This window comes from Oncorhynchus clarkii, chromosome 22 (assembly GCF_045791955.1).
Source record: "Oncorhynchus clarkii lewisi isolate Uvic-CL-2024 chromosome 22, UVic_Ocla_1.0, whole genome shotgun sequence".
NCBI lineage: Eukaryota > Metazoa > Chordata > Actinopteri > Salmoniformes > Salmonidae > Oncorhynchus > Oncorhynchus clarkii.
In genome coordinates this window covers 38,873,593-38,900,751 of record NC_092168.1, presented here as the reverse complement: position 1 = coordinate 38,900,751, position 27,159 = coordinate 38,873,593, and the positions used below count along the sequence as shown (strand labels likewise).

Here is a 27,159-nt window from a genome sequence, read left to right as displayed (position 1 = left end):
CTCCTGATTAGAATGAGCTTTTGGAGAAGTCATTAGCCTGTGTCATCAGCCTGTGAATGTTTTCAATATAGACAAGAAAAATACAATAATTTGTCTGTTATTAGTTTAAGCACACTATGTTTGTCTATTGTTGTGACTTAGATGAAGATCAGATCAAATTTGATGACGGATTTATGGAGGAATCCAGGTAATTCCAAAGGGTTCACCTACTTTTTTTGCGTGTGATCAGGGGTGTATTAATTCCACCAGTTCTGTTGAAAAAACGGTTCTTAAAATGGCAGCAAACAGAATGGGGATAAACATACCTGCATTTGTCCAATAGAAAACTCTTGTTTGCAACTGTTGGACTAATGGTTACACCTAGATCAGCTAGATGCAGGCCAGAGTGTGCAAGGCGGTACTAAATGTGTCACTGTCTGTCACCCTGAGTACTCCAATTCTTCTCTCGACCTGTGCACCAATGTTGTAAACCGTCATTCACAGGCTAGGTTGTAGCAACCTCATGATGGGTGTAGGGAAAATGTGAGTATCATGTAGTAACCTAGCTAAACCTATCGTTGTTACATTGAGCTGGAATGACAGTCATCCAATATGCTGTAATAGAAATAAGGCCAGGCTCATAAAAAGAATACAAGTCCTCCCTCATGTTAAACAACACCGAGCGCCACTGGAGTAGGACTGTTAACCCCGGTGTCCTGGCTAAATTCCCAATCTGGCCTTCATACCATCATGGCCACCATGATGGCCATCATCCCCAGCTTCCAATTGGCTCATTCATCCCTCCTCTCCCCTGTAACTATTCCCCAGGTCGTTGCTGTAGATGAGAATGTGTTCTCAGTCAACTTACCTGGTAAAATAAAATATACAATAAAAACAGGCTTTGCTTACAGACAGGCAGGCAAGTAGACAGACACACAGACAGGCAGGCAGGGGGCAGGCAGGCACACAGACACACAGACAGGCAGGCAGGGGGCAGGCAGGCACACAGACAGGAAGGCAGGGGGCAGGCAGGCACACTGACACACAGACAGGCAGGCAGGGGGCAGGCAGGCACACAGACACACAGACAGGCAGGCAAGTAGACAGACACACAGACAGACAGACAGGCAGGGGGCAGACAGACACACAGACAGGCAGGCAGGGGGCAAGCAGGCACACAGACAAGCAGACAGGCAGGCAGGGGGCAGGCAGGCACACAGACACACAGACAGGCAGGCAGGGGGCAGGCAGGCACACAGACAGGCAGGCAGGGGGCAGGCAGGCACACTGACACACAGACAGGCAGGCAGGGGGCAGGCAGGCACACAGACACACAGACAGGCAGGCAGGGGGCAGGCAGGCACACAGACACACAGACAGGCAGGCAAGTAGACAGACACACAGACAGACAGACAGGCAGTGGGCAGGCAGGCACACAGACACACAGACAGGCAGGCAGGGGGCAAGCAGGCACACAGACAAGCAGACAGGCAGGCAGGGGGCAGGCAGGCACACAGACACACAGACAGACAGGCAGGGGGCAGGCAGGCACACAGACACACAGACAGACAGGCAGGGGGCAGGCAGGCACACAGACACACAGACAGGCAGGCAGGGGGCAGGCAGGCACACAGACAAGCAGACAGGCAGACAGGTTGACAGAATAACAGGGTGGTAGTGTACTGTGTAGAGGAGGGAACACATCCAAATGCCATGTGACTCACCAAAAAGCTCCTGCCCAGGACTATCTTGGATCAGCAGAAGCAGCCTGCCTACCTGTCTGTGCCATTGCCATGCCTGACCCAGTTTGCCACCCACTTGTTCATTAGAATCACAGGGAGGTGAGCTAGCGATGCCAGATACTGCACCTCCACTGACAAACTCCCATGACCAGGCAACAGCTAGGCAGCACCTAGGGCTGGGCTGGAGGGAAGCATGATGGGAAGCATGATGTAAGATGAAATCCTGATATTCCAACTGATTACAGGCTACTAAAGCCAACAACTTAACGCTGCACCCCAGAGTTTTGATGAAAACGGTGGAGAAGAAAAACGTCTCTGATAATCACTCGCTGCTATTTATTGTTGACCAGCAGATGTCGCTAATGTGCATTGTAAACAATACCACATTATTACAGATAATGAAGCTCTGAGTAATACACCGTTTTTCTGCACAATTTGATGAAAGCGCCAAAGACTGAGAAAGCCTTGGTTTCCCATAACTATGCTGGCCCGCCATTGTGCAGGAAGCCTGGCGGATGACTCCATGGGGAGGAGGACAGGGTGGTGGGTCAATTGCTCAGCATGAACTTGCGGGGGTGGGGGTGGGGGGGGGGGGTGGCAAGATAATGATGGGGGTCTTATAATTCACTACCAGGCCAGCTAACACACACACACACACACACACACACACACACATACATTGTGTACCACAGCAGACTCGTGTGTGTGTGTGTGTGTGTGTGTGTGTGTGTGTGTGTGTGTGTGTGTGTGTGTGTGTGTGCATGTGTGCGTGTGTGCGTGAATGTGAGAGATGCACTTTCTGTGGTCAAACAGCCCTCTCCTAGCTTTCATCTTTTCAAAGCTGCTGCAGAGGTATCCTTCAAAAGGGCTTTGATTACCAATATCTAGCCAGTCAGGCATCAGACACACACACACCACCAGTAGTATGGCTCATATTATATCACAAAATGCAGTCTGTTTCAATGGGACTGGAATCCTGCACAGGCACATAAAAGACAGTAGCCTAGAAGCCTGATGTCTTTGAACATGTGCAATTAACTGCTCACTTGTCAATCCACATGTACAGTACACTCATTCTACCTTACCCAGAGAGAGAGTTTCTTAGGCAATGTTAACATATGTTTCCCATGCCAATAAAGCCCCTTGAATTGAATTGAGAGAGAGAGAGAGAGACAGGGAGAGAGAGAGAGAGAGAGAGAGAGAGAGAGAGAGAGAGAGACAGAGACAGAGACAGAGAGACAGAGACAGAGACAGAGACAGAGACAGAGAGAGAGACAGACAGACAGACAGACAGACAGACAGACAGACAGACAGACAGAGACTTCCTCCAGGGATAGCGAAGAGCCAACAGATCTCCAGTATAGACTGGTTGATGGCATAGCCACCAGAGGCTGTGACTTCAGTTCCCTTCTCCTTGTTTCCCCTGATGGTTTACCTCATCTCATTATGGATCCCCTCCCTCCTTTCCCTGTCTCTGGACACCACCGAGCTAGACAGCCACAGAAGACTAGGTCCATTGATCCGTCTAGGACAGCAGCTGTGGGGCGCTCATCATGTGTGAGTGTTCCATCCTTTGTCTTTTAACATGAGGCTAATAAAGAACCTGTTTAACTTGGTGTGTGGAATATCCCAGTTTATCAATAGATAATCAATAGGTTTACTAGATTAGTTACTGTTGTGCACTACTGGACTTGGCTTGATACTGTCTGTTTGGGCTCAGATAGAGGGGCTTGATACTAACGGTCTGTTTGGGCTCAGATAGAGGGGCTTGATACTGTCTGTTTGGACTCAGATAGAGGGGCTTGATACTGTCTGTTTGGACTCAGATAGAGGGGCTTGATACTGTCTGTTTGGACTCAGATAGAGGGGCTTGATACTGTCTGTTTGGACTCAGATAAAGGGGCTTGATACTGTCTGTTTGGGCTCAGATAGAGTATCACGTCCCCACAAACAGTAGACTAGGGGGTTGCATTTCCTGCAATTCTATTCAAAACATGACTTATTATGCCTCTCTTGTGGGGTATTTTGAGGGGTATATGAATAGTTATTTTGAAAGAGAAAGAGAGAGAGAGCATACAGGGATTAAGGAGCCAGTGACTTAATATTATTAGAATACCCCTGTGGTTAGAGCTTAACCAAGTGTCTGTGTATACACACATCACACGTCCGTAATGCAGGGAAAGGCAGGTCCAATGACTAAGTTATGTAAGTAAATAAAGAGACCGACGCAGTTCACACACCCAGCATAAACATGTATATCATGTGTAAAAAGGACGCCTGGGTTGTTAAATATGCAGTTCATGTATTGAATACATATTTCATGCAGTGTTTGCAAAAAAAAGTTTGATAACATCCCGCGGGTAATAGATCTAACACGGCCTTCACATGTCACTGTCCAGACAGACAATAATGAGTAACTAATGATAATGACACTGATTATTAATGTCTAGACTAAACTAGCTAAGGGTGTTTCAATTCGTTTATTATTTATTATTGGCAAAGATCGGGGTTTCACTTATCTAATAAAAGTTTTTCCTAAACCTTCAATTTAGAAAAAATAACCCACAGATAGCAACGCAACCAAAAATAACCCACAGATAGAAACACAACCAAAAATAACCCACAGATAGCAACGCAACCAAAAATAACCCACAGATAGAAACACAACCAAAAATAACCCACAGATAGAAACTGAACCAAAAATAACCCACAGATAGAAACTGAACCAAAAATAACCCACAGATAGAAACGCAACCAAAAATAACCCACAGATAGAAACACAACCAAAAATAACCCACAGATAGAAACTGAACCAAAAATAACCCACAGATAGAAACGCAACCAAAAATAACCCACAGATAGAAACACAACCAAAAATAACCCACAGATAGAAACTGAACCAAAAATAACCCACAGATAGAAACGCAACCAAAAATAACCCACAGATAGAAACACAACCAAAAATAACCCACAGATAGAAACACAACCAAAAATAACCCACAGATAGAAACACAACCAAAAATAACCCACAGATAGAAACACAACCAAAAATAACCCACAGATAGAAACACAACCAAAAATAACCCACAGATAGAAACGCAACCAAAAATAACCCACAGATAGAAACTCAACCAAAAATAACCCACAGATAGAAACGCAACCAAAAATAACCCACAGATAGAAACGCAACCAAAAATAACCCACAGATAGAAACACAACCAAAAATAACCCACAGATAGAAACACAACCAAAAATAACCCACAGATAGCAACGCAACCAAAAATAACCCACAGAAAATAGTTACAAACGATGGAGAAAGCCTTATCTCACCAAAGGAGATTTTGAGAAAGTAAAATATTTTAAACAAATGTTCTCGTCAAGTTCCTCAAGCAGGAAAATAGGGGTAATACAAAGAGACAGTCTTGTTAAAAAGAGGCATAAACAAGGTTGCCCTCTGTCACCATACTTCCATTGCCCTCAGAAAGTATTCACTCCCCTTGACTTGTTCCACATGTTGTTGTGTTACAGCCTGATTTTAAAATGGAATAAATTGAGATGTTGCGTCACTGGCCAACACACACAACACCCCATAATGTCAAAGTGGAATTATGTTTTTGGAATGTTTTTATAAATTAATTCAAAATGAAAAGCTGAAATGTCTTGAGTCAACTAGTATTCTACCCCTTTGTTATGTGAAGTCGAAATAGTTCAGGAGTAAAGATTTGCTTTACAAGTCACATAAGTTGCATAGACTCGCTCTGTGTGCAATAATAGTGTTTAAAATGATTTTTGAATGACTGCCTCATCCCTGTACCCCACACTTACTATTATCTGTAAGGTCCCTCAGTCGGGCAGAGAATTTCAAACACAGATTCAACAACAAAGAACAGATGTTTTCCAATGCCTCGCAAAAAAAGGCACTTATTTGTAGATGTGTGAAAAAAATAAAACAGACATTGAATATCCCTTTGAGCATGGTTTGAATGGTGTATCAATAAACCTAGTCACTACAATGATACAGGCGTCCATCCTAGCTCAGTTGCCAGAGAGGAAGGAAACCGCTCGGGGACTTTAAAACAGTTACAGAGTTTAATGGCTGTGATAGGAGAAAACTGAGGATGGATCAACAACATTGTAGTTACTCCACAATACAAACATGCATCCTGTTTGCAACAAGGCACTAAAGTAAAACTGGGGGAAAAAATGGCAAAGAAATGTACTTTATGTCCTGAATATAAAGCGTTATGTTTGGGGCAAATCCAGCACAACACATCACTGAGTACAATATCTGCTTTATTTTCAAGCATGGTGGTGGCTGCATCATGTTATGGGTATGCTTGACATGGGAGTTTATTTTAGGATAAAAAGAAACGGAATAGAGCTAAGCACAGGCAAAATCCTAGAGGAAAGTCTGGTTCAAGTTTCTTTCCAAGACGACATTGAATGTTCCCGAGTGGCCTTTTACTTAAATCGACTTGAAAAAGTATAGCAAGACTTGCAAATGGCTGTCTAGAAATGATCAACAACCAACCTGACCGAGCTTGAATAATTTTTTAAAGAATAATGTGCAAATATTGTACAATCCAGGTGTGCAAAGCTCTTAGAGAATTGCCCAGAAAGACTCACAGCTGTAATCACTGTCGAAGGTGATTCTAACATGTATTGAATCAAGGGTGTGAATAGTTACGTAAATAATATATTCTATATTTCACTTTATCATTATGGTATATTGTTTGTAGATGGGTGAGAAAAAAAATATATTTAATCAATTTTGAATTCAGGTTGTAAACCAACAAAATCTGTGTGAAGGCTTCTACATGGAACTAAAAAGGGTTCTACATGGAACTAAAAAGGGTTCTACATGGAACTAAAAAGGGTTCTACCCTCATAAAAAATAGTTATTGTGAGGAAAAAGAGGAGGAGAAAGAGAGGAAGAGCAGTGAGCGGTATCACAGGGAATGTTAGAGACATCAATTACTCCAGTACAGTCATGACTGAATCTGTATCACATTACAGCGTCAGTAATGAGGTGAGAGAGACAGAGAGAGAGAGAGAGAGAGACACGAAGAGAGAGGTAGAAGGTGTCAGAAAGAGAGGAAAATGAGAGAGAAGAAAAAGAGAGCGATGTGGACAACGATCAAGGCAATTAGCAGATCGTGCTTTTTTAATACAGAAACTGTAGCTAGGCAACAGTTAGCAAAGAGCTAAAAGTGATCAAAGTAAACAACTAGACGCTGATTATTTAAGAAACCAATGACTGGATGTTTATTTGACTGTCTCAGGACTGTAATGTGAGCGGTTTTGATGTGGATTTACTGTTAAACATCTCTAAATCACAAGGAGAGTGTTCACACAGATTGCTGTCTCCTGGTTGGCGTTATTGTTGGTGTAGCCTAGCGTTACATTAGCGACTGATGGGCTGATCCCTTTGAACAGTACTTAACCCACACACACACACACACACACACACACACACACACACACACACCTTTTCTATCTCTCCCATATACACACCTGATGCCTGCTCCACTCCTATCCCCAGGCCAGTGATCAGTGCTGTGCTGTGCTGGCTAAATCATTGAGGGACATCTGGTTGTCTTCTGAGAGTTCTCTGAGTGATCAGTGTGCTCCAGGGAGTCCTATCCCAGGCAGCCCATGTAGGCCTAATGCTACAACCTCCAACCACACTGAGCTTTTACACAAATGACACCCTATTCTCTATATAGTGCACTACTTTTTTCTTCCCGTATAGGTAAAAAATGGTGCATTATATAGGGAATAGGGTGCCATTTGGGACACACTCTGAGAGATATGAGGAGATAGCACAAACCTTAACCGGTACATTGAGGGATGGCTAAACTCATTGGCTCCAACAGATCAGAGCTGCCAGCTATACTTTACCGCCCACTGTGTCTCCCACTCTACCTCCACGTTTTGGCTTCTATCTGACTGTGACTTTCCCCTCCTGTTTTTCTCTCTCTCTCACACATCACACACACACACACACACACACACACACACACACACACAGAGAGAAGGGTGAGAAAGATGCTGAAAACAAAATGAGAGGTTATCCTCTCTCTGTCTCTTTGTCTGTCTGTCTCTCTCTCTCTGTCTGTCTGTCTTTCTCTCTATCTCTCGTTCTCTCTCTGTGTCTGTCTGTCTGTCTGTCTGTCTGTCTATCTCTATACACACATTCATCACCCTCCCGACACACCCCCTTCTCACATATAATCAGGTGTGTTGACATCCTGTTTATGATGAGTTCCCTTCTCCCCACTCTTCCTTACAGCTCTCAAATCAACTGAGTGCCTCCATTGAACATTTTCCATCTCCACAGTACACAGAGCACACAGCAGAACTCCAAAACCATTACACCATGAAACATTTAAACAGGAGCCCTGTGATCAATGGCTCAATATGAACACCCGGGCTGAAAGCAATACTCAATTAAGGAATCTTTTTTTTCCCATTCGATTGCCGCAGGAAAACGTTCTCATGAATAGAGAAGGTACAAACACATACACACACACTTCCTCCCTCTTCACAGGAAGAGACCAGACACATACACACACACTTCCTCCCTCTTCACAGGAAGAGACCAGACACATACACACACACTTCCTCCCTCTCCACAGGAAGAGACCAGACACATACACACACACTTCCTCCCTCTTCACAGGAAGAGACCAGACACATACACACACACTTCCTCCCTCTTCACAGGAAGAGACCAGACACATACACACACACTTCCTCCCTCTTCACAGGAAGAGACCAGACACATACACACACACTTCCTCCCTCTTCACAGGAAGAGACCAGACACATACACACACACTTCCTTCCTCTCCACAGGAAGAGACCAGACACATAAAATAGAGGTTCAAGCCAGGGCATGTTTGTCCCTGCATGAGGCATAGTTAGTGGAATGACCAAATCTGTTCTGGCTTTTCAATGAAACTCTAATGAAAGAACAGGACATTTTGGCATGTCTGTTTATTTTTCTCAGCATGTCTGGAGATTACATTTTCGTCATTTAGCAGACGCTCTTACCCAGAGCGACATACATGAGTAATTAGGGTTAAGTGCCTTGCGCAAAGGCACATTGACAGATTATTCACTTAGTGGGCTCCAAAATTCAAACCAGCAACCTTTCGGTTACTGGCCCAATGCTCTAACCACTAGGCTACCTGCTGCCTCAGCTCTTGTTATGATTACTTTCTCGTTCCTGGTGCACAGTGTGGATGTCCCAGTACATGCCTAACGATCCGCTGCTGCTAACGAAACGAAAAGTTGCTGGAATGAAAACGAACCTGAAACTCAAATGATCTGAGCTGATAAAAGACTGCTTGAGAGCTACAGTATATCCTGTGTGTCCATTTTTCAGTTGCATAACCCCCTTTCTCTTCTCTTTTCCCTCCCTCCCTCCCTCCCTCCCTCCCTCCCTCCCTCCCTCCCTCCCCATCCATTCCCTCTCTTCTCTCTCTTCGTCCCTCCCTCCCCTCTCTCTCTCTCTCCCTCAGACAGTAACTTTGTCCTGGGTAATGCCCAGGTGCAATCCCTCTACCCTATTGTCTACTGTTCTGATGGCTTCTGTGAGCTGACCGGCTACGCCCGCGCCGAGCTGATGCAGAAGAGCTGTGCATGTCATTTCCTGTACGGGCCGGAGACCAGCGACCAGCTGACGGCGAAGATCCAGGGGGTGTTGGACGACAGGGGGGAGTTTAAGACCGAGCTGGTGTTCTACAAGAAGGGAGGTGAGAGGCTACAGAGACTGGGTGCATCCAAAACATCATAGGTAGGGAATAGGGTGGTGCAGTCTATGACACTGCATCTCAGTGCAAGAGGTGTCACTGCAGTACCTGGTTCGAATCCAGACTGTAACACATCCGGCCGTGGCTGGGAGTCCCATAGGGCGGCACAATTGTCTCAGGTTTGGCCGGGGTAGTCCGTCATTGTAAATAAGAATTTGTTCTTAACTGACTTGCCTAGTTAAATAAAAATAGTGAAAAAGGTTGGTGAGAGTGAAGAGGTGAATGTTGTGTGTGTGTTGGGAACAGGGGCTAGCTACATAGCTGCTACTTGGATAAATAAGTTGTAGACAAAGACAAGCACAGCCAAATGGAGGACAGTCTCAATGAGACTTAAAAAAGACAAATTAAAGGTTGTCCCTGCATATTCATTAGCATTTTACAGCCATCTGGGGTAGGAGAAGAGGGATGTAGTAAAGTTTAGTGACCATTTAGAGATCATCAAACAGAAGTGTGTGTGTGTGTGTGTGTGTGTGTGTGTGTGTGTGTGTGTGTGTGTGTGTGTGTGTGTGTGTGTGTGTGTGTGTGTGTGTGTGTGTGTGTGTGTGTGCGTGCGTGCGTGCGTGCGTGCGTGCGTGCGTGCGTGCGTGCGTGCGAGTGCGTGAGTGTTTCCATGTGTGTGAGTGTATGTTTGTGACCTCACGACACAACCTGAGCCTCCAGAAGGATTCAAGGGTTATTAAGCCCTGTCCCTCATCCTCTGGTTCAGGTCCGTATTCACACAGTGTTTTAGAACACCATGTCATCCAGCTAATGTCATCCAGCCATCCACCCACCTGAGACAGAGAGCACAGCGTTCACCATCACAGCCGTGTAACAGGACACTGTCTGTATGAATATGAGGCTGTTTCATCCTGATTATATCCCTTTATGTACAACCACAACATGACCACCTGTTACATGACTTTGTCAGGGTTGTTTTTGATGCTCCAGTTGAATCACTGATAGGTGGAGTGCACATCAGGGCTCTGTTTAAGAATCGAAAAGTCTGCACACGCACAAACATATATTGACATTTATAAACTTTGGAGCAGCAGGTAGCCTAGTGGTTAGAGTGTAGGGACGGCAGGTAGCCTAGTGGTTAGAGTGTAGGGACGGCAGGTAGCCTAGTGGTTAGAGTGTAGGGACGGCAGGTAGCCTAGTGGTTAGAGTGTAGGGGGTGGCAGGTAGCCTAGTGGTTAGAGTGTAGGGGCGGCAGGTAGCCTAGTGGTTAGAGTGTAGGGACGGCAGGTAGCCTAGTGGTTAGAGTGTAGGGGGTGGCAGGTAGCCTAGTGGTTAGAGTGTAGGGGCGGCAGGTAGCCTAGTGGTTAGAGTGTAGGGACGGCAGGTAGCCTAGTGGTTAGAGTGTAGGGACGGCAGGTAGCCTAGTGGTTAGAGTGTAGGGACGGCAGGTAGCCTAGTGGTTAGAGTGTAGGGACGGCAGGTAGCCTAGTGGTTAGAGTGTAGGGACGGCAGGTAGCCTAGTGGTTAGAGTGTAGGGACGGCAGGTAGCCTAGTGGTTAGAGTGTAGGGACGGCAGGTAGCCTAGTGGTTAGAGTGTAGGGGCGGCAGGTAGCCTAGTGGTTAGAGTGTAGGGACGGCAGGTAGCCTAGTGGTTAGAGTGTAGGGACGGCAGGTAGCCTAGTGGTTAGAGTGTAGGGACGGCAGGTAGCCTAGTGGTTAGAGTGTAGGGACGGCAGGTAGATTAGTGGTTAGAGTGTAGGGACGGCAGGTAGCCTAGTGGTTAGAGTGTAGGGGCGGCAGGTAGCCTAGTGGTTAGAGTGTAGGGACGGCAGGTAGCCTAGTGGTTAGAGTGTAGGGACGGCAGGTAGCCTAGTGGTTAGAGTGTAGGGACGGCAGGTAGCCTAGTGGTTAGAGTGTAGGGGCTGTTTCCCGTTATAAATCAGACTTGTTGTAAAACTGTTCACCCAAGAACAAACATTGAAACTAATTTGGAACTATTGGCATTTAGCCACGGCATGCAAAATACTAATTGTTGTTTAATATTTAGTTTCTTCTGTAGATTGTTGGGTTTCTATGTCCTGCTTTGGTATAGGCTCTGAGATTCCAGTGCATTCGGAAGGAATTCAGGCCCCTTCTCTTTTTACACGTTATTACATTACATCCTTATTCTAAAATGTCATCAATCTACACACAATACAATGACAACGCGATGACAAAGTGAAAACAGACATTTTAGCAAATGTTAAAAAAAATGTACAACAGAAATACCTTATTTATGTAAGTATTCAGACCCTTTTGCTATGAGACTCTAAATTGAGCTCAGGTACATCCTGTTTCCATTGATCATCCTTGAGATGTTTCTAAAACTTGATTGGAGTCCACCTTTGGTAAATTCAATTGATTAAACATGATTTGGAAAGGCACACACCTGTCTTATATAAGGTCCCACCGTTGACAGTGCATGTCGGAGCAAAAACCAAGCCATGAGGTCGAAGGAATTGCCCGTAGAGCTCCGAGACAGGATTGTGTCGAGGCACAGATCTGGGGAAGGGCACCAAAACATTCTGCAGCATTGAAGGTCCCCAAGAACACAGCCAGGGAGGTGACCAAGAACCAAATGGTCACTATAACAGAGCTCCAAAGTTCCTCTTTAGAGTTGGGAGAACCTTCCAGAAGGACAACCATCTTTGCAGCACACCACCAATCAGGCCTTTATGGTAGAGTGGCCAGACGGAAGCCACTCCACAGTAAAAGTCACATGACAGCCCACTTGGAGTTTTCCAAAAGGCACCTAAAGGACTCTCAGACCATGAGAAACAAGATTCTCTGGTCTGATGAATCCAAGATTGAACTCTTTGGCTGGAATGCCAAGCGTCACGTCTTGAGGAAACCTGACACCATCCCCAGTGAAGCATGATGGTGGTAGCATCATGCTGTGGGGATGTTTTTCAGCGGCAGGGCCTGGGAGACTAGTCAGGATCGAGGGAAAGATGAACGGAGCAAAGTACAGAGAGATCCTTAATGAAAACCTGCTCCAGAGCACTCAGGACCTCAGGCTGGGGTGAAGGTTCACCTTCCAACTGGACAACGGCCCTAAGTACTAGTGGTGTAACAGGCCGTAGTTGATCCGTGATCCGTACGGATCACCGCCCACGGTTCCGCACACATGTGAACTGCAGATCAATTGCAAAGTTTAACCATCATAATGTGAAATACAGTTCTACTGCCATGGTTACTTTTTAAAGTAATAATTCCCTAAACCTCGATGCAGAGTTGCAGTGAAAGGCTGTAATCGCTGCCAAAGGTCCTTCAACAAAGTACTGAGTAAAGGGTCTGAATACTTATGTAAATGTGATATTACATGATTCATTTTTGGACTTTCACCCCTGGTCACAACAACCCATACGTTATGGTAAAGAAAGGGGGATTGTTAGGTTCTGAACAAACAGAGGAAAAACTCAAATGGATTACTAGGAAAAGCTCAAACAAAGTACATTCACCCTCTGGGTTAAACAGCTGCTAAGATAAAGACATGTTTACACAAACGCATATATTTATCCCCTCCTACTAGGCGGAGTCAACTCCTTGCACGTCTAGACAGCCAATACATCTCTCTTGCTAGTCAGGAACTGGTTAATTGGTTCCTCTCACTGGTGTAGTAATGGCCCCGCCTCCTGCTAGAACCTTTGTGTGCGTGTAAGTATATCTGTGTAACAGGACTGTCCCTTGTCACTTCATCTGACCTGACAGCGGTCCGAATTTCTGACTCCTCCCTAATCCTCGGCTGTCCTACTTTATCAGTGACTGAGACCAGACTGTTGCCCTTTGCCTCCCTCCTTAGGAGCCATGAGATTGATCAATACCCTGATTTGACAGAATGTAAACTGTCTGCCCTCCCACTGTCAAGGTTGTGCGCTACTGGTAAGAAGTCAGGTGCAGGAGAGCAGAGTTGTGATCAGGAGCAGGAGAGCAGAGAGTTGTGATCAGGTGCAGGAGAGCAGAGAGTTGTGATCAGGTGCAGGAGAGCAGAGAGTTGTGATCAAGAGCAGGAGAGCAGAGAGTTGTGATCAGGTGCAGGAGAGCAGAGAGTTGTGATCAGGTGCAGGAGAGCAGAGAGTTGTGATCAGGAGCAGGAGAGCAGAGAGTTGTGATCAGGAGCAGGAGAGCAGAGAGTTGTGAGCAGGAGAGCAGAGAGTTGTGATCAGGAGCACTTTATTTGGCAGAAGCATAAAAGACAGACGCAACTGCGTCAAAAACCCCTCCAGCCAATGGCAAAAGCGAAAACACGGGTCAAACACACAACTAACACTAAACACGTAAAACTATTTCACACAAAGACATGGGGAGGAACAGAGTGTGATGAGGGAATGTAAACCAGGTGTGCAGGGAACAAGACAAAACAAATGGAACAATGAAAAATGGAGTGGCGATGCCTAGAAGGCCGGTGACGTCGACCGCCGAACACCGCCCGAACAAGGTGGGGAGCCGACTTCGGCGGAAGTCGTGACATCCTCTTCCTCACTCAGTAACTTTCCATACACCTAGTTATTATCTACCCTTCATTGACCCCAACATATTTAACTATTATATGTGTAAAGTAATCAATAAGTTCTAGTATAATAACATGAATAATTATATTTCAAGCTAGAATCTAACAGGATGTACCTTAATACAGTATGATTGACATCAGTTGAATAGAGACTAGCAAACTATTATCTCTTCTAGATCAATCAAGATAAAATACTTTTTTAGCTTGTGTGTTATCATACAGCCAGCTAGGGCCAAACTCATTTCACTTTCTGAATGACCCTTTTGGAACTACGCTTTCTAAGATGAAAAAGCTTTTATTCACTAATAAAGACATCCTGGCGTGTCTCTCTCGCTCCATCAGTAATAACAATGTCTAATAGGGAAGCTGTAGGCTTTGACTCAGGGGGCAGAATGTGAAGCTAGACATGCATAACCACACAGCATTTAAATGAGTTAGCAAAATAACACACACACACACACACACACACACACACACACACATACACACACGCACACATGCTTGTTTTGAACTAAGACTTGGCACACCACTTGCATACACAGAGTGCCCATCCAGAGACACAAAACAAAATAAAGTGAGGTAGTGAGATGTTGTTTTCTGTGTTTTGCTGTGTGATGTGTGATGTGTGTGTGTGTGTGTGAGTGTGTGTGTGTGTGTGTGTGTGTGTGTGTGATGTGTGATGTGTGTGTGTGTGTGTGTGTGTGTGTGTGTGTGTGTGTGTGTGTGTGTGTGTGCGACAGTGTGTACTCACATACCAGGTAGCTGATTTGGTTCCTTGGAATTTATAGGAACGTACATTTTTGGTTTCCCATTAGTTCTGGGAACAAAGCCATACGTTTCCTGACTGGTCAAACGGAACGTATTTGAAACATTCTGAGAATCGAAGTGAACATTTAGCCTATTCTGGGAACATATATTTTTAGGTTGCAGGGAAGTTCTGAGAATGTTTTGCTATGGTTCCCTGAAGGTTTTCCTGGGAGGTTGATGTTCTGAGAATGGAAATTCAAGGTTATTAATGGAAAGTAATTAAATTACGTTCTGAGAACATGTTTCAATAAAACATGTAATAACACTGCTAGCTTAGTTGAACTGTTTTGAACTTCAAGCACAGATAAAAATTGATTTGCTTAGACATTAAGCGTGCAAACATGTTTTTGTATTTATTGTGGCACAATAAACCTATGATCTTATGTTCTCTATCTATAGAATTTGTCCACTGTGCCACTAGGAGGGAGCTAACATCCTGTTTTTTTAACTGATACAAAGCTGTTCATTTTAGACTATTCAAACAGACCCCCTTTCAAAGGAAACAAGCCTTCATTAAGATCAGGTGTTGCCATTTAGTGGGCGTGGCCAACACACCTGAACACACTTAACAAGATACAGGCTAGAGAGAGTTTTCTCTGAATGTTTTCTGATGGTTTTCATGGAAAGTTTTCTGAATGTTCTCGCAAAACAATTTGAGAACAAGCCTTTAAATAGATCGATGAGGAAACCTGTAGGAAATGTTACAGTATGCTGAAGTACTGAAATTCCCACAGAAGAATGTTGTTTCTTAACCTTCTCTGAACTAATTATGAACGTTCCCAATGTCAAACCAGTTGGAGAACGTTCCTAGAACATTAGGGATATTGAAATTAAATGTAACCAGATTTGAACTTTAAAAACAATTATGTTAAAGTAATTAAATACCAATAAATATATATATATTGTCAAGTTCCTTAAAAATGCAGAGAATGTTCCAAAGCCAAGCAACTATCCTGTACCGTTCCCAGGGCATTGTGGGAAGGTGGTATGCAAAATAACTTTAGGATAACCACGCTCTAAGAAACATACAGTATGGTTCTCAGAATGTGATGTTCTAGCTGGGATGTGTACATCTTGATCAGGGTCATCTCCATCTCTTTTTGTACCAATCCGCCACTACAAATATCCACCTGATTCACTGTGTTTTTCTACCAGTATGTGAGCAGTAGTCTACTTTCAGAGCCACTACGACTCCAGTGAGTGATATGCACCTCTATCTGTGTTCCAGGTACCCAGTTCTGGTGTCTGCTGGACATCGTGCCCATTAAGAATGAGAAGGGAGAGGTGGTGCTGTTTCTGGTGTCCCACAAGGACATCACTGACAACAAGAAGGACCGGGACCCAGAGCAAGGCCCAGAGACTGGTGAGTTACCCTGGGTTAGACCCAGACCCAGAGCAAGGCCCCGAGACTGGTGAGTCACCCTGGGCTAGACACCGGATCCAGAGCAAGGCCCCGAGACTGGTGAGTTACCCTGGGTTAGACCCAGACCCAGACCCAGAGCAAGGCCCTGAGACTGGTGAGTTACCCTGGGTTAGACCAGGACCCAGAGCAAGGCCCCAAGACTGGTGAGTTACCCTGGGCTAGACACCAGATCCAGAGCAAGTCCCCGAGACTGGTGAGTTACCCTGGGTTAGACCCAGACCCAGAGCAAGGCCCTGAGACTGGTGAGTTACCCTGGGTTAGACCCAGACCCAGAGCAAGGCCACGATACTGGTGAGTTACCCTGGGTTAGACCCAGACCCAGAGCAAGGCCACGAGACTGGTGAGTTACCCTGGGTTAGACCCAGACCCAGAGCAAGGCCACGAGACTGGTGAGTTACCCTGGGTTAGACCCAGACCCAGAGCAAGGCCACGAGACTGGTGAGTTACCCTGGGTTAGACCAGGACCCAGAGCAAGGCCCCGAGACTGGTGAGTTACCCTGAGTTAGAATCTAACTTAACTTGGCTTAGAGTCTGATTTATCATGGGTTAACCTGATTTGAGTAGGTCTTAACTTAGGTGAACTTGGGAGGGTGTAGAGAGAGACAGAGACCGTAACAGAAATAGAGAGAGAGAACGAGACAGGGAGAGAAGATAGAAAGATTTGAGTATTTTATACCGTCAAATGAGGTTTTATAGCTGTTCTCTATCATATTCATACTTCAGAGAAAGGCTACGTTGATGATTGCTAAATACTGCACAATTTAGATACTTGCCCCCCAATCCCCCCCCTTCCCCAAAATACGTTTAAATATTGGGACTATACATTTTGCCTTCCTGTATTATACTGATGCTATCTATAATGTTTATTCTATTCTCCTGAGCCATTTACTTTATGTTCATATTGATGTATTTTATTATTGTTGTTGCGTTGTTGGATGGTGTATATCAGGTTTATTAAAAATAAAATTACCTTTATTTAACTAGGCAAGTCAAACAGAAACCGTAACAAGTTCTTATTTTCAATGACGGCCTAGGAACAGTGGGTTCAACTGCCTGTTCAGGGGCAGAACAGAACGACAGATTTTTACCTTGTCAGCTCGGGGGTTTGAACTTGCAACCTTCCGGTTACTAGTCCAACGCTCTAACCACTAGGCTACCCTGCCACCCCACTCTGTAAGTTGTTTAGTAGAAATGGTAGTAACCCTGTGTGGTGTCTGGAACAACACTGAATCAGCGTCAAGTGAAGCTGAATAAAGCGGACATACGACTAATAAAAGTTGAAACTACCTGATCTTCACCCTGACATTCTCCCTCTCTGCTACTCTCTGTGATTGTTCTAATGCATATCTCATCTGGCTACAGAGGACTGCATTCAGCTTCACTTGATGCTGATTCAGTTTTCCAGACACCACACAGCGTTACTACCATTTCTACTAAATGCAAACAACTTACAGAGTGAAATAATGGGAGAAAGATAGAGTAGATGAATAGGGAGGGAGGGAGGGAGGGAGGGAGGGAGGTGAATAGAAATGGATGGAGGGAGGGAGGGAGGGAGGGAGGGAGGGAGGGAGGGAGGGAGGGAGGGAGGGAGGGAGGGAGGGAGGGAGGTGAATAGAAATGGAGGGAGGGAGGGAGGGAGGGAGGGAGGGAGGGAGGGAGGGAGGGAGGGAGGGAGGGAGGGAGGGAGGGAGGGAGGGAGGTGAATAGAAATGGAGGGAGGGAGGGAGGGAGGGAGGGAGGGAGGGAGGGAGGGAGGGAGGGAGGGAGGGAGGGAGGGAGGGAGGGAGGTGTTCATGTTTTCTGTTCTGTCATTTATCACAAGGACATAATGACTGTAACCTTTAACGAGCCTCATCAGCACACAGGTGTTACACTGTTATAGATTAGGGAGGAAGGGAGGGATGGATGGAGAGAGAAAAGTGACAGAGAGAGAGACTTTTTTGACTTTTTGTCTTTCTTTAATGATACATCCTCATTTCATTAAAACCCTTAAAACTTTCAAATTCCACCCCTCCTCCGACCAGCAACCGCAGGTCACCCAGCCTTAGTAAACTGCTGCCATCAATCGCTTCTGCAGGGTGGCCGATTGAACCGATCTCAAAAAAATCACTGGGTTGTGGAAGATAGGCTCCTCCCACACCCACAGCCCTTGCTCCACAACCCCTTCTCCTGTGGGCCTTAGAAGCTTCCAGGCCCTCAGCATTGCAGAGTAAAAATCAGAGAGACCTCTATACTCAGCCTCTCCAGCCTCATGAGGAACAGCTGCCGGTCCAACCCTAATCCACCAGCACTCCTCAGCAGCGTGCATGCTGGTTCCCTCCAGCCGACATCAGTATGGTACAGCAGTCTCTGCGTCGCCTTTAGTCGGAATGCAGCCACCCTTTTCTCCAGTCCCACCAGACCCTGTCCTCCTTCGTGGACAGACATATACAACACTATGCCACAGGGAGGATGCCACCAGGTTGTTGATTATCAGCACCCTCCTTCTATATGACAATTGGGACAGGAGCTACCTCCACTTGGCCAGTCTTGACACCTCTGTGACAGCCCCTCCCAGTTCTTCCTGACCCACCTATCCGAGCTCAGGTACACCCCCCAAATGTTAATTCCTTCACAACCCCACTGCAAACCCCCGGAAGCAGAGGGGGGGCTATCCCTCCAAAAAAGTCTCAATGGCTATTGTATAAAACTGCCCCGATAGAGGGCATCCTTGTCTAATGCCCCGCCTCATCCAGACTGGCCTACTGAGCCCCCCTCCCACCTCGACCATACATGACGCCCCAGCATACAACATCTTCACACAAGCCAAAAACCTTTCCCCAAGCCAAAACACAGACATCACATTAAACAGATACTCATGGTTCACTGGTCTGAAGAGACCAGTCCAAAGTTCACATTAGAAACTCCCGACAAGTCCAACATGTCCCTGACTAAGAACATGTTGTACGTGATTGAGCATCCCAGTACACAATATGTCTGGTCCTTGTGCACTATAGAGTCCAGATGGGACTTCAGTCTGTTAGCGAGGACCTTGGCAAATATTGTGTAGTCTGCACAGAGCAATGCCACTGGCCTCCAGTTCTTAAGTTCACACAAGCCCCTTTTTTGGACAGGAGAGTCAGAGCCGTCCGACGGCAGCTCATTGGCAACTCTCCTACCCCAACGCACTCACGCAATACGCAAAAGAAGTCCAGTTTAATTATTCCCCAGAATTGTTTTGAAAATTCCACTGGGAGTCTATCGACCCATGGTGTATGGCCTGGGGACATTTGGGTTACGGCCTCTGCCAGTTCATGGGACAACAGGGGAATGTCAATTTCATCCCTCTGTGCCAGAGAGAGCTTAGGGTGTCCTGCAAACAAGACCTGAGCACACATAGGATCACACAGTTCTGCCCTGTACAACTCAGTAGAAAACTGTCCAGGTCTCTACATAATTCAGCTAAATTAGCCTGGAGGCCTACATTGTCTTGCCCCACCATCTCTACCTCCACTTCACTGATACTATGCTTGAGTTCCCCCAATACTCTCCTAGCCTCTGAGGATGAGTGCTGTTTACTATTGACAGAAAATCCAAATTTGGACTTTTCCCACATCCCACCACTGATTCATACAGTACTCTCTTCGCTGCCTCCACCTTTCCCCCAAAATCTAGGAACCTGAGGATCAAATTGTATTTATCACATACATATGATTAGCAGATGTTAATGCGAGTGTAGAAAAATGCTTGTGCTTCTAGTTCCGACAGTGCAGTAATATCTAACAAGTAATCTAACAATTCCCCAAAAACGACCTAATACACACAAATCTAAAGGGGTGAATGAGAATATGTACATATAAATATATGGATGAGCGATGGCCGAGTGACATAGGCAAAGTGCAATATATGGTATAAAATACATTATATACATGTGATATGAGTAATGTAAGATATGTAAACATTATTAAAGTGGCATTATTTAGAGTGCATTGTATAAAGTGACTAGTGACCCAATTATTAAAGTGGACACTGATTGGGTCTCAATGTAGGCAGCAGCCTCTCTGAGTTAGTGATTGCTGTTTAGTAGTCTGATGGCCTTGAGAAATAAGCTGTTTTTCAGTCTCTCGGTCCCAGCTTTGATGCACCTGTACTGACCTCGCCTTCTGGATAATAGCGGGGAGGACAGGCCGTGGTTAATTCTAAAATATAATGGCATATTGTTGAAGACTGGTCCACTATCCACAAATGAACAGGATTCGTGTTTTGTATGGCAACAAAATTCAACGGTAATACCACCTTCTCTAAACGTGATTCAGCACTGCCGACCATATTGGATTTAGAACAAAAAAAATTGGGGCACCATTTCTAATATCAATGAATACATCACAAAGAGCTAAGGCTCTGTCTCTCTGGACCTCTCTTTCCTCTCTCTCACACCTCTCACATGCATCCAATTAAAAGCATTGAATTAATTTAATTTGTGGGAATATAAAGTGAATTGAGTTACTGTATAAGGGTGGATACCTTTGAGCAAAACATATGGAGTTATGGACAGAGGGAAAATGAGTAGCAGAATCAGTTAAATCCTTTGAATTTGAATAATTTGAAATATATCTAATTGGTTGAGATGGAAGATAAATTATGCACTGCTGAATCATGCCTTCCATTTTCTTTTTCCACACCCTAAGAACTGACATTGCCCCTAACCATTGATATGCATGATCAGACATTCCTCCATCTTCTAATGGCTATGAGGTTAGGATGGGGCATAAGGCAATCTGAACCTAGATTTGTGGTTAATGAACCCTTCACCCCCACATGGATCACAATGGAAATAGGTCTGATGACTTTGTTGTGATTTTAAATCCTTTTAAATACTTGTTTATGTGTGCGTTGTTGTACTCACATGGCTGAGGCAACTCTTTGTGGATTGTCCATTTCTCAAAGAAAATGTCAATTAAAATGTATCAATGAATTAGTTAATTCCTCAACCTTCTCTGTGTTCCCAGATGAGGAGACGGGTCTGGAGATGCACAAGGTCACCCGTCCCCCAGGCTTCAACACCAACCGCAGACGCAGCCGGGCGGTGCTCTACCACCTGTCTGGACACCTGCAGAAACAGGACAAGAGCAAGATCAAACTCAACAACGCAAGTCGCCCTATTACACACAGACATATGAACACACCCTACACACACACATTGCCGTGACAGCTTAGTGTCCAACCACATCTCAAGGATCGCTACAAGGACACACCCTACACACACACACCTTGCCTTGACAGCTTAGTGTCCAACCACATCTCAAGGATTGCTACAAGGACACACACAACACACACACCTTGCCTTGACAGCTTAGTGTCCAACAACATCTCAAGGATCGCTACAAGGACACACACAACACACACACCTTGCCTTGACAGCTTAGTGTCCAAGCACATCTAACTTCCGGCGCCGACAGAGATGGCCGCCTCGCTTCACGTTCCTAGGAAACTATGCAGTTTTTTGTTTTTTTACGTGTTATTTCTTCACAGTAGTTTTGGAATTGTTAGTTAGATTACTTGTTATTACTGCATTGTCGGAACTAGAAGCACAAGCATTTCGCTACACTCGCATTAACATCTGCTAACCATGTGTATGTGACAAATAAAATTTGATTTGATTTGATTTGACATCTCAAGGATCGCTACAAGGACATTGAGTACGTTTGCTTTGAGGGAACTCAATCTACAAAATCCAGTCCCTCCTGTCCCAGCCATGTGTATCTATAGAAATGGGTTTGGGCCAGTAATGGAGGACAGAGAGAGGTGACTTCACACCAGATGTGATGAAGGTTGTTGGATCCGACTGAGCAGGTTCTCCTTGACTTTAGTGAAAAAAGCCTTGTGTTTGTTATTCCGTTCATGTAGACATTTAATTGAATTTAATTGAATTTAAACCTTTATTTAACTAGGCAAGTCAGTTAAGAACAAATTCTTATTTACTATGACAGCCTTCCAAAAGGCAAAAGACCTCCTGTGGGGACGGGGACTGGGATTAAAAATACAAATAAAATATAAATATAGGACAAAACACACATCACGACAAGAGAGACAACACAACACTACAACAAGAGAGACAACACAACACTACAACAAGAGAGACAACACAACACTACAACAAGAGAGACAACACAACACTACAACAAGAGAGACAACACAACACTACATAAAGAGAGACAACACAACACTACATAAAGAGAGACAACACAACACTACATAAAGAGAGACAACACAACACTACATAAAGAGAGACAACACAACACTACATAAAGAGAGACAACACAACACTACATAAAGAGAGACAACACAACACTACATAAAGAGAGACAACACAACACTACATAAAGAGAGACAACACAACACTACATAAAGAGAGACAACACAACACTACAACAAGAGAGACAACACAACACTACATAAAGAGACAACACAACACTACATAAAGAGAGACCTAAGACAACACTACATAAAGAGAGACCTAAGACAACACTACATAAAGAGAGACAACACAACACTACATAAAGAGAGACAACACAACACTACATAAAGAGAGACAACACAACACTACATAAAGAGAGACAACACAACACTACATAAAGAGAGACAACACAACACTACATAAAGAGAGACAACACAACACTACATAAAGAGAGACAACACAACACTACATAAAGAGAGACAACACAACACTACATAAAGAGAGACAACACAACACTACATAAAGAGAGACAACACAACACTACATAAAGAGAGACCTAAGACAACACTACATAAAGAGAGACAACACAACACTACATAAAGAGAGACAACACAACACTACATAAAGAGAGACAACACAACTCTACATAAAGAGAGACAACACAACACTACATAAAGAGAGACCTAAGACAACACAACACTACATAGAGAGACCTAAGACAACACAACACTACATAAAGAGAGACAACACAACACTACATAAAGAGAGACAACACAACACTACATAAAGAGAGACAACACAACACTACATAAAGAGAGACAACACAACACTACATAAAGAGAGACAACACAATACTACATAAAGAGAGACAACACAACACTACATAAAGAGAGACAACACAACACTACATAAAGAGAGACAACACAACACTACATAAAGAGAGACCTAAGACAACAACACAACACTACATAAAGAGAGACAACACAATACTACATAAAGAGAGACAACACAACACTACATAAAGAGAGACAACACAACACTACATAAAGAGAGACAACACAACACTACATAAAGAGAGACAACACAACACTACATAAAGAGAGACCTAAGACAACACTACATAAACAGAGACCTAAGACAACAACATAGCAAGGCAGCAACACAACACTACATAAAGAGAGACCTAAGACAACACTACATAAAGAGAGACCTAAGACAACACTACATAAAGAGAGACACCACAACACTACATAAAGAGAGACACCACAACACTACATAAAGAGACCTAAGACAACAACATAGCAAGGAAGCAACACATAATAACACAACACAACATAAAGAGAGACCTAAGACAACAACACAACAACATAGCAAGGCAGCAACACATGACAACACAACACTACATAAAGAGAGACCTAAGACAACAACACAACAACATAGCAAGGAAGCAACACATGACAACACTGCATGGTAGCAACACAACATAACAACAACATGGCAGCAGCACAACATGACAACAGCGTGATAGCAACACAACACTACATAAAGAGAGACCTAAAGACAACAACATAGCAAGGAAGCAACACATGACAACACAGCATGGTAGCAACACAACATAACAACAACATGGCAGCAGCACAACATGACAACAGCATGGTAGCAACACAACACTACATAAAGAGAGACCTAAAGACAACAACATAGCAAGGAAGCAACACATGGCAACACAGCATGGTAGCGACACAACATAACAACAACATGGCAGCAGCACAACATGACAACAGCATGGTAGCAACACAACATGGTAGCAACACAACATGACAACAACATGGTAGCAACACAACATGGTAGCAGCACTAAACATGGTACAAACATGATTGGGCACAGTCAACAGCACAAAGGACAAGAAGGTAGAGACAACAATACATAAGGGAAAGAAGCCACAACTGTCAGTAAGAGGGTCCATGATTGAGTCTTTGAATGAAGAGATTGAGATAAAACTGTCCAGTTTGAGTGTTTGTTGCAGCTCGTTCCAGTCGCTAGTTGCAGCGAACTAAAAAGACGAGCGACCCAGTGATGTGTGTGCTTTAGGGACCTTTAACAGAATGTGACTGGCAGAACAGTTTTTCCTGTTCAGGTCAGGAAAACCCCCAGACACAAAGTATGTTGTATTTTACATGTTGCTATTATCCTAAATCCTGTTGTTTATGTATCTCTCTCTTTCCTCACCCCTTCAGAACATGTTGTTGACATGTCTCTCTCTCCTCACCCCTCCAGAACATGTTTGGGGACAATCCGCCCATCCCAGAGTACAAGGTGGCAGCCATTCAGAAATCCCGATTCATCTTGCTCCACTACGGGACCTTCAAGGCTGGCTGGGATTGGCTAATCCTGTTGGCTACCTTCTATGTCGCAGTCACAGTGCCCTATAATGTGTGTTTCACTGTGGTGGGGGGACGGGACGAAGGAAGCTCCGCCCCCCGCAGCCCCCCCAGTGTGAGTGACATCCTGGTGGAGATCCTGTTTATGCTGGGTAAGGAGAAGAGGGCTAACATTATTCTAATGTTATTCTAACATTATTCTGATATTTTTCTAATATTAACGTTCTTCTAACATTGCTTCCACATTGTCTAACGTTATCTATTGCATCTATTAGTATAACATTATTCCAACACTTTTCTAACATGAAGCAACATGACTGCATGTCCCTATTTAAAGACTTTACCCCCATACGTACACATCTCTATGATTGACATCCTCTGTCAACGGATTGGCATAGTACATATGGCTAGAGAACGTCCTCCTTCTACACAACACTAATTACATTTTCTCCAGGTACTTAGTATGTTCATTGTGGGAGAATACATACAGTCATCTAATTAAATGAATAGTTAATTGTAATGAACACTTATTTGTTCATCATTGTATTACTGGCCCCTGATGGAAACTCTGCCCACCGTTTCTCTCATTGTCTCTCATTGTCTCTCTCTCTCTCTCTCTCTCTCTCTCTCTCTCTCTGTCTGTCTGTCTAAAGGCAGACAGATGGACATCATAAACGTGAAGTAACTGCAGTGTTAATGATGCGTCTCTAGTCAATGATGTGACCGGTGGTCATATTGTCAATGCTTTTTAAAACAAATAATAGCCTCTATCCATGTACAGCAGTGCACTTATATATCAACAATGCTACTCGTAATGAGATAGGAATGTACATTAATATATCCTATCTGTCATTCTACAGACATCGCGTTGAACTTCCGGACGACCTTTGTGAGCACATCGGGCCAGGTGGTGTACGACGCTCGTTCCATCTGTGTGCACTACGTCACCACCTGGCTGTTTGTTGACCTCATCGCTGCATTGCCCTTTGACCTGCTCTATGCGTTTAACGTCAGTGTGGTGAGTGTCTCTGGGGTTGGTGTAGTGATGTCTCTGGGTCTGTGTCTCTGGGGTTTCTCTGGGGTTGGTGCAGTGATGTCTCTGGGTCTGTGTCTCTGGGGTTTCTCTGGGGTTGGTGTAGTTGTGTCTCTGGGGTTGGTGTAGTGGTGTCTCTGGGGTTGGTGTAGTGGTGTCTCTGGGGTTGGTGTAGTGGTGTAAAGATGAACAGTGTCTCTGGGGTTGGTGTAGTGGTGTCTCTGGGGTTGGTGTAGTGGTGTCTCTGGGGTTGGTGTAGTGGTGTAAAGATGAACAGTGTCTCTGGGGTTGGTGTAGTGGTGTCTCTGGGGTTGGTGTAGTGGTGTCTCTGGGGTTGGTGTAGTGGTGTCTCTGGGGTTGGTGTAGTGGTGTGAGGGATGGATTGTTAAGGAAACGGACACCATATTAGCTTTGGAACTGTCCCTACTAAGATCAATCCAGATATGTTACACAATGCATTATGGGTAGTGTAGTACATCACGCTACAAAGGATCTCTGAAATGTAGGACTGATACCTAAAATGTCAGGATTCATCAAACGCTGCGACGGAGCTCATAATTGATGTCTGTGTGTGTGTTTCTGTAGTACTTTGGGGTCCATCTGCTGAAGACAGTGCGGTTGCTGCGCCTGCTGAGGCTGCTCCAGAAGCTGGAGCGTTACTCCCAGTACAGTGCTGTGGTCCTCACCCTGCTCATGTCCATGTTCGCCCTGCTGGCCCACTGGATGGCCTGCGTCTGGTACTTCATCGGACGCAGAGAGATCGAAAACAGCCCCAACTCCTGGGACATCGGTCAGTGCACCGGCATGTCTGCATGTCACATTGAGATTGTCATCTGTTTTTCAAGGGAGCCAAGAAGCAGCTGCACAAGCATTCAGGATGTTATTCTCATGGATGCTTGTGACGCTGTTGCTAGGCTAGGATTGGTCTTGCAAATCAGATTATGTGACATGTTAAATAAAATATGAATGAAAAAAACATATGGGTTCTACTAGACATTTTGTTCAATGACTGTAATCATGATGCAACTGCATTCAAGTCAGGACTTCTAATAAGCGTCTGGCTGTTGCAAAATGATGTACCAAATAATTTTAGCCTGAGATTTGATCAGTAAACAGCAGCCATACTTTTCCCCTCACTGAGCCCTGGTACTTCCCCCTGACTGAGCCCTGGTACTTTTCCCCTCACTGAGCCCTGGTACTTTACCCCTCACTGAGCCCTGGTACTTCCCCCTCACTGAGCCCTGGTACTTTACCCCTCACTGAGCCTGGTA

The 27,159-nt window shown here is 44.7% G+C and overlaps 1 protein-coding gene across 1 annotated transcript in view; it reads left to right on the top strand.

The window, feature by feature from the left end:
• Positions 1–27,159, top strand: part of LOC139380891 (voltage-gated delayed rectifier potassium channel KCNH8-like) — a 187,192-nt gene that overhangs the window by 96,431 nt on the left and 63,602 nt on the right. Inside the window, exons 2-7 of the mRNA XM_071124042.1 lie at positions 9,248–9,481; positions 16,063–16,197; positions 21,246–21,385; positions 24,752–25,007; positions 25,716–25,873; positions 26,474–26,678. Coding sequence (XP_070980143.1) covers positions 9,248–9,481; positions 16,063–16,197; positions 21,246–21,385; positions 24,752–25,007; positions 25,716–25,873; positions 26,474–26,678 — 1,128 coding nt within the window. The remainder of the gene's footprint in view (positions 1–9,247; positions 9,482–16,062; positions 16,198–21,245; positions 21,386–24,751; positions 25,008–25,715; positions 25,874–26,473; positions 26,679–27,159) is intronic.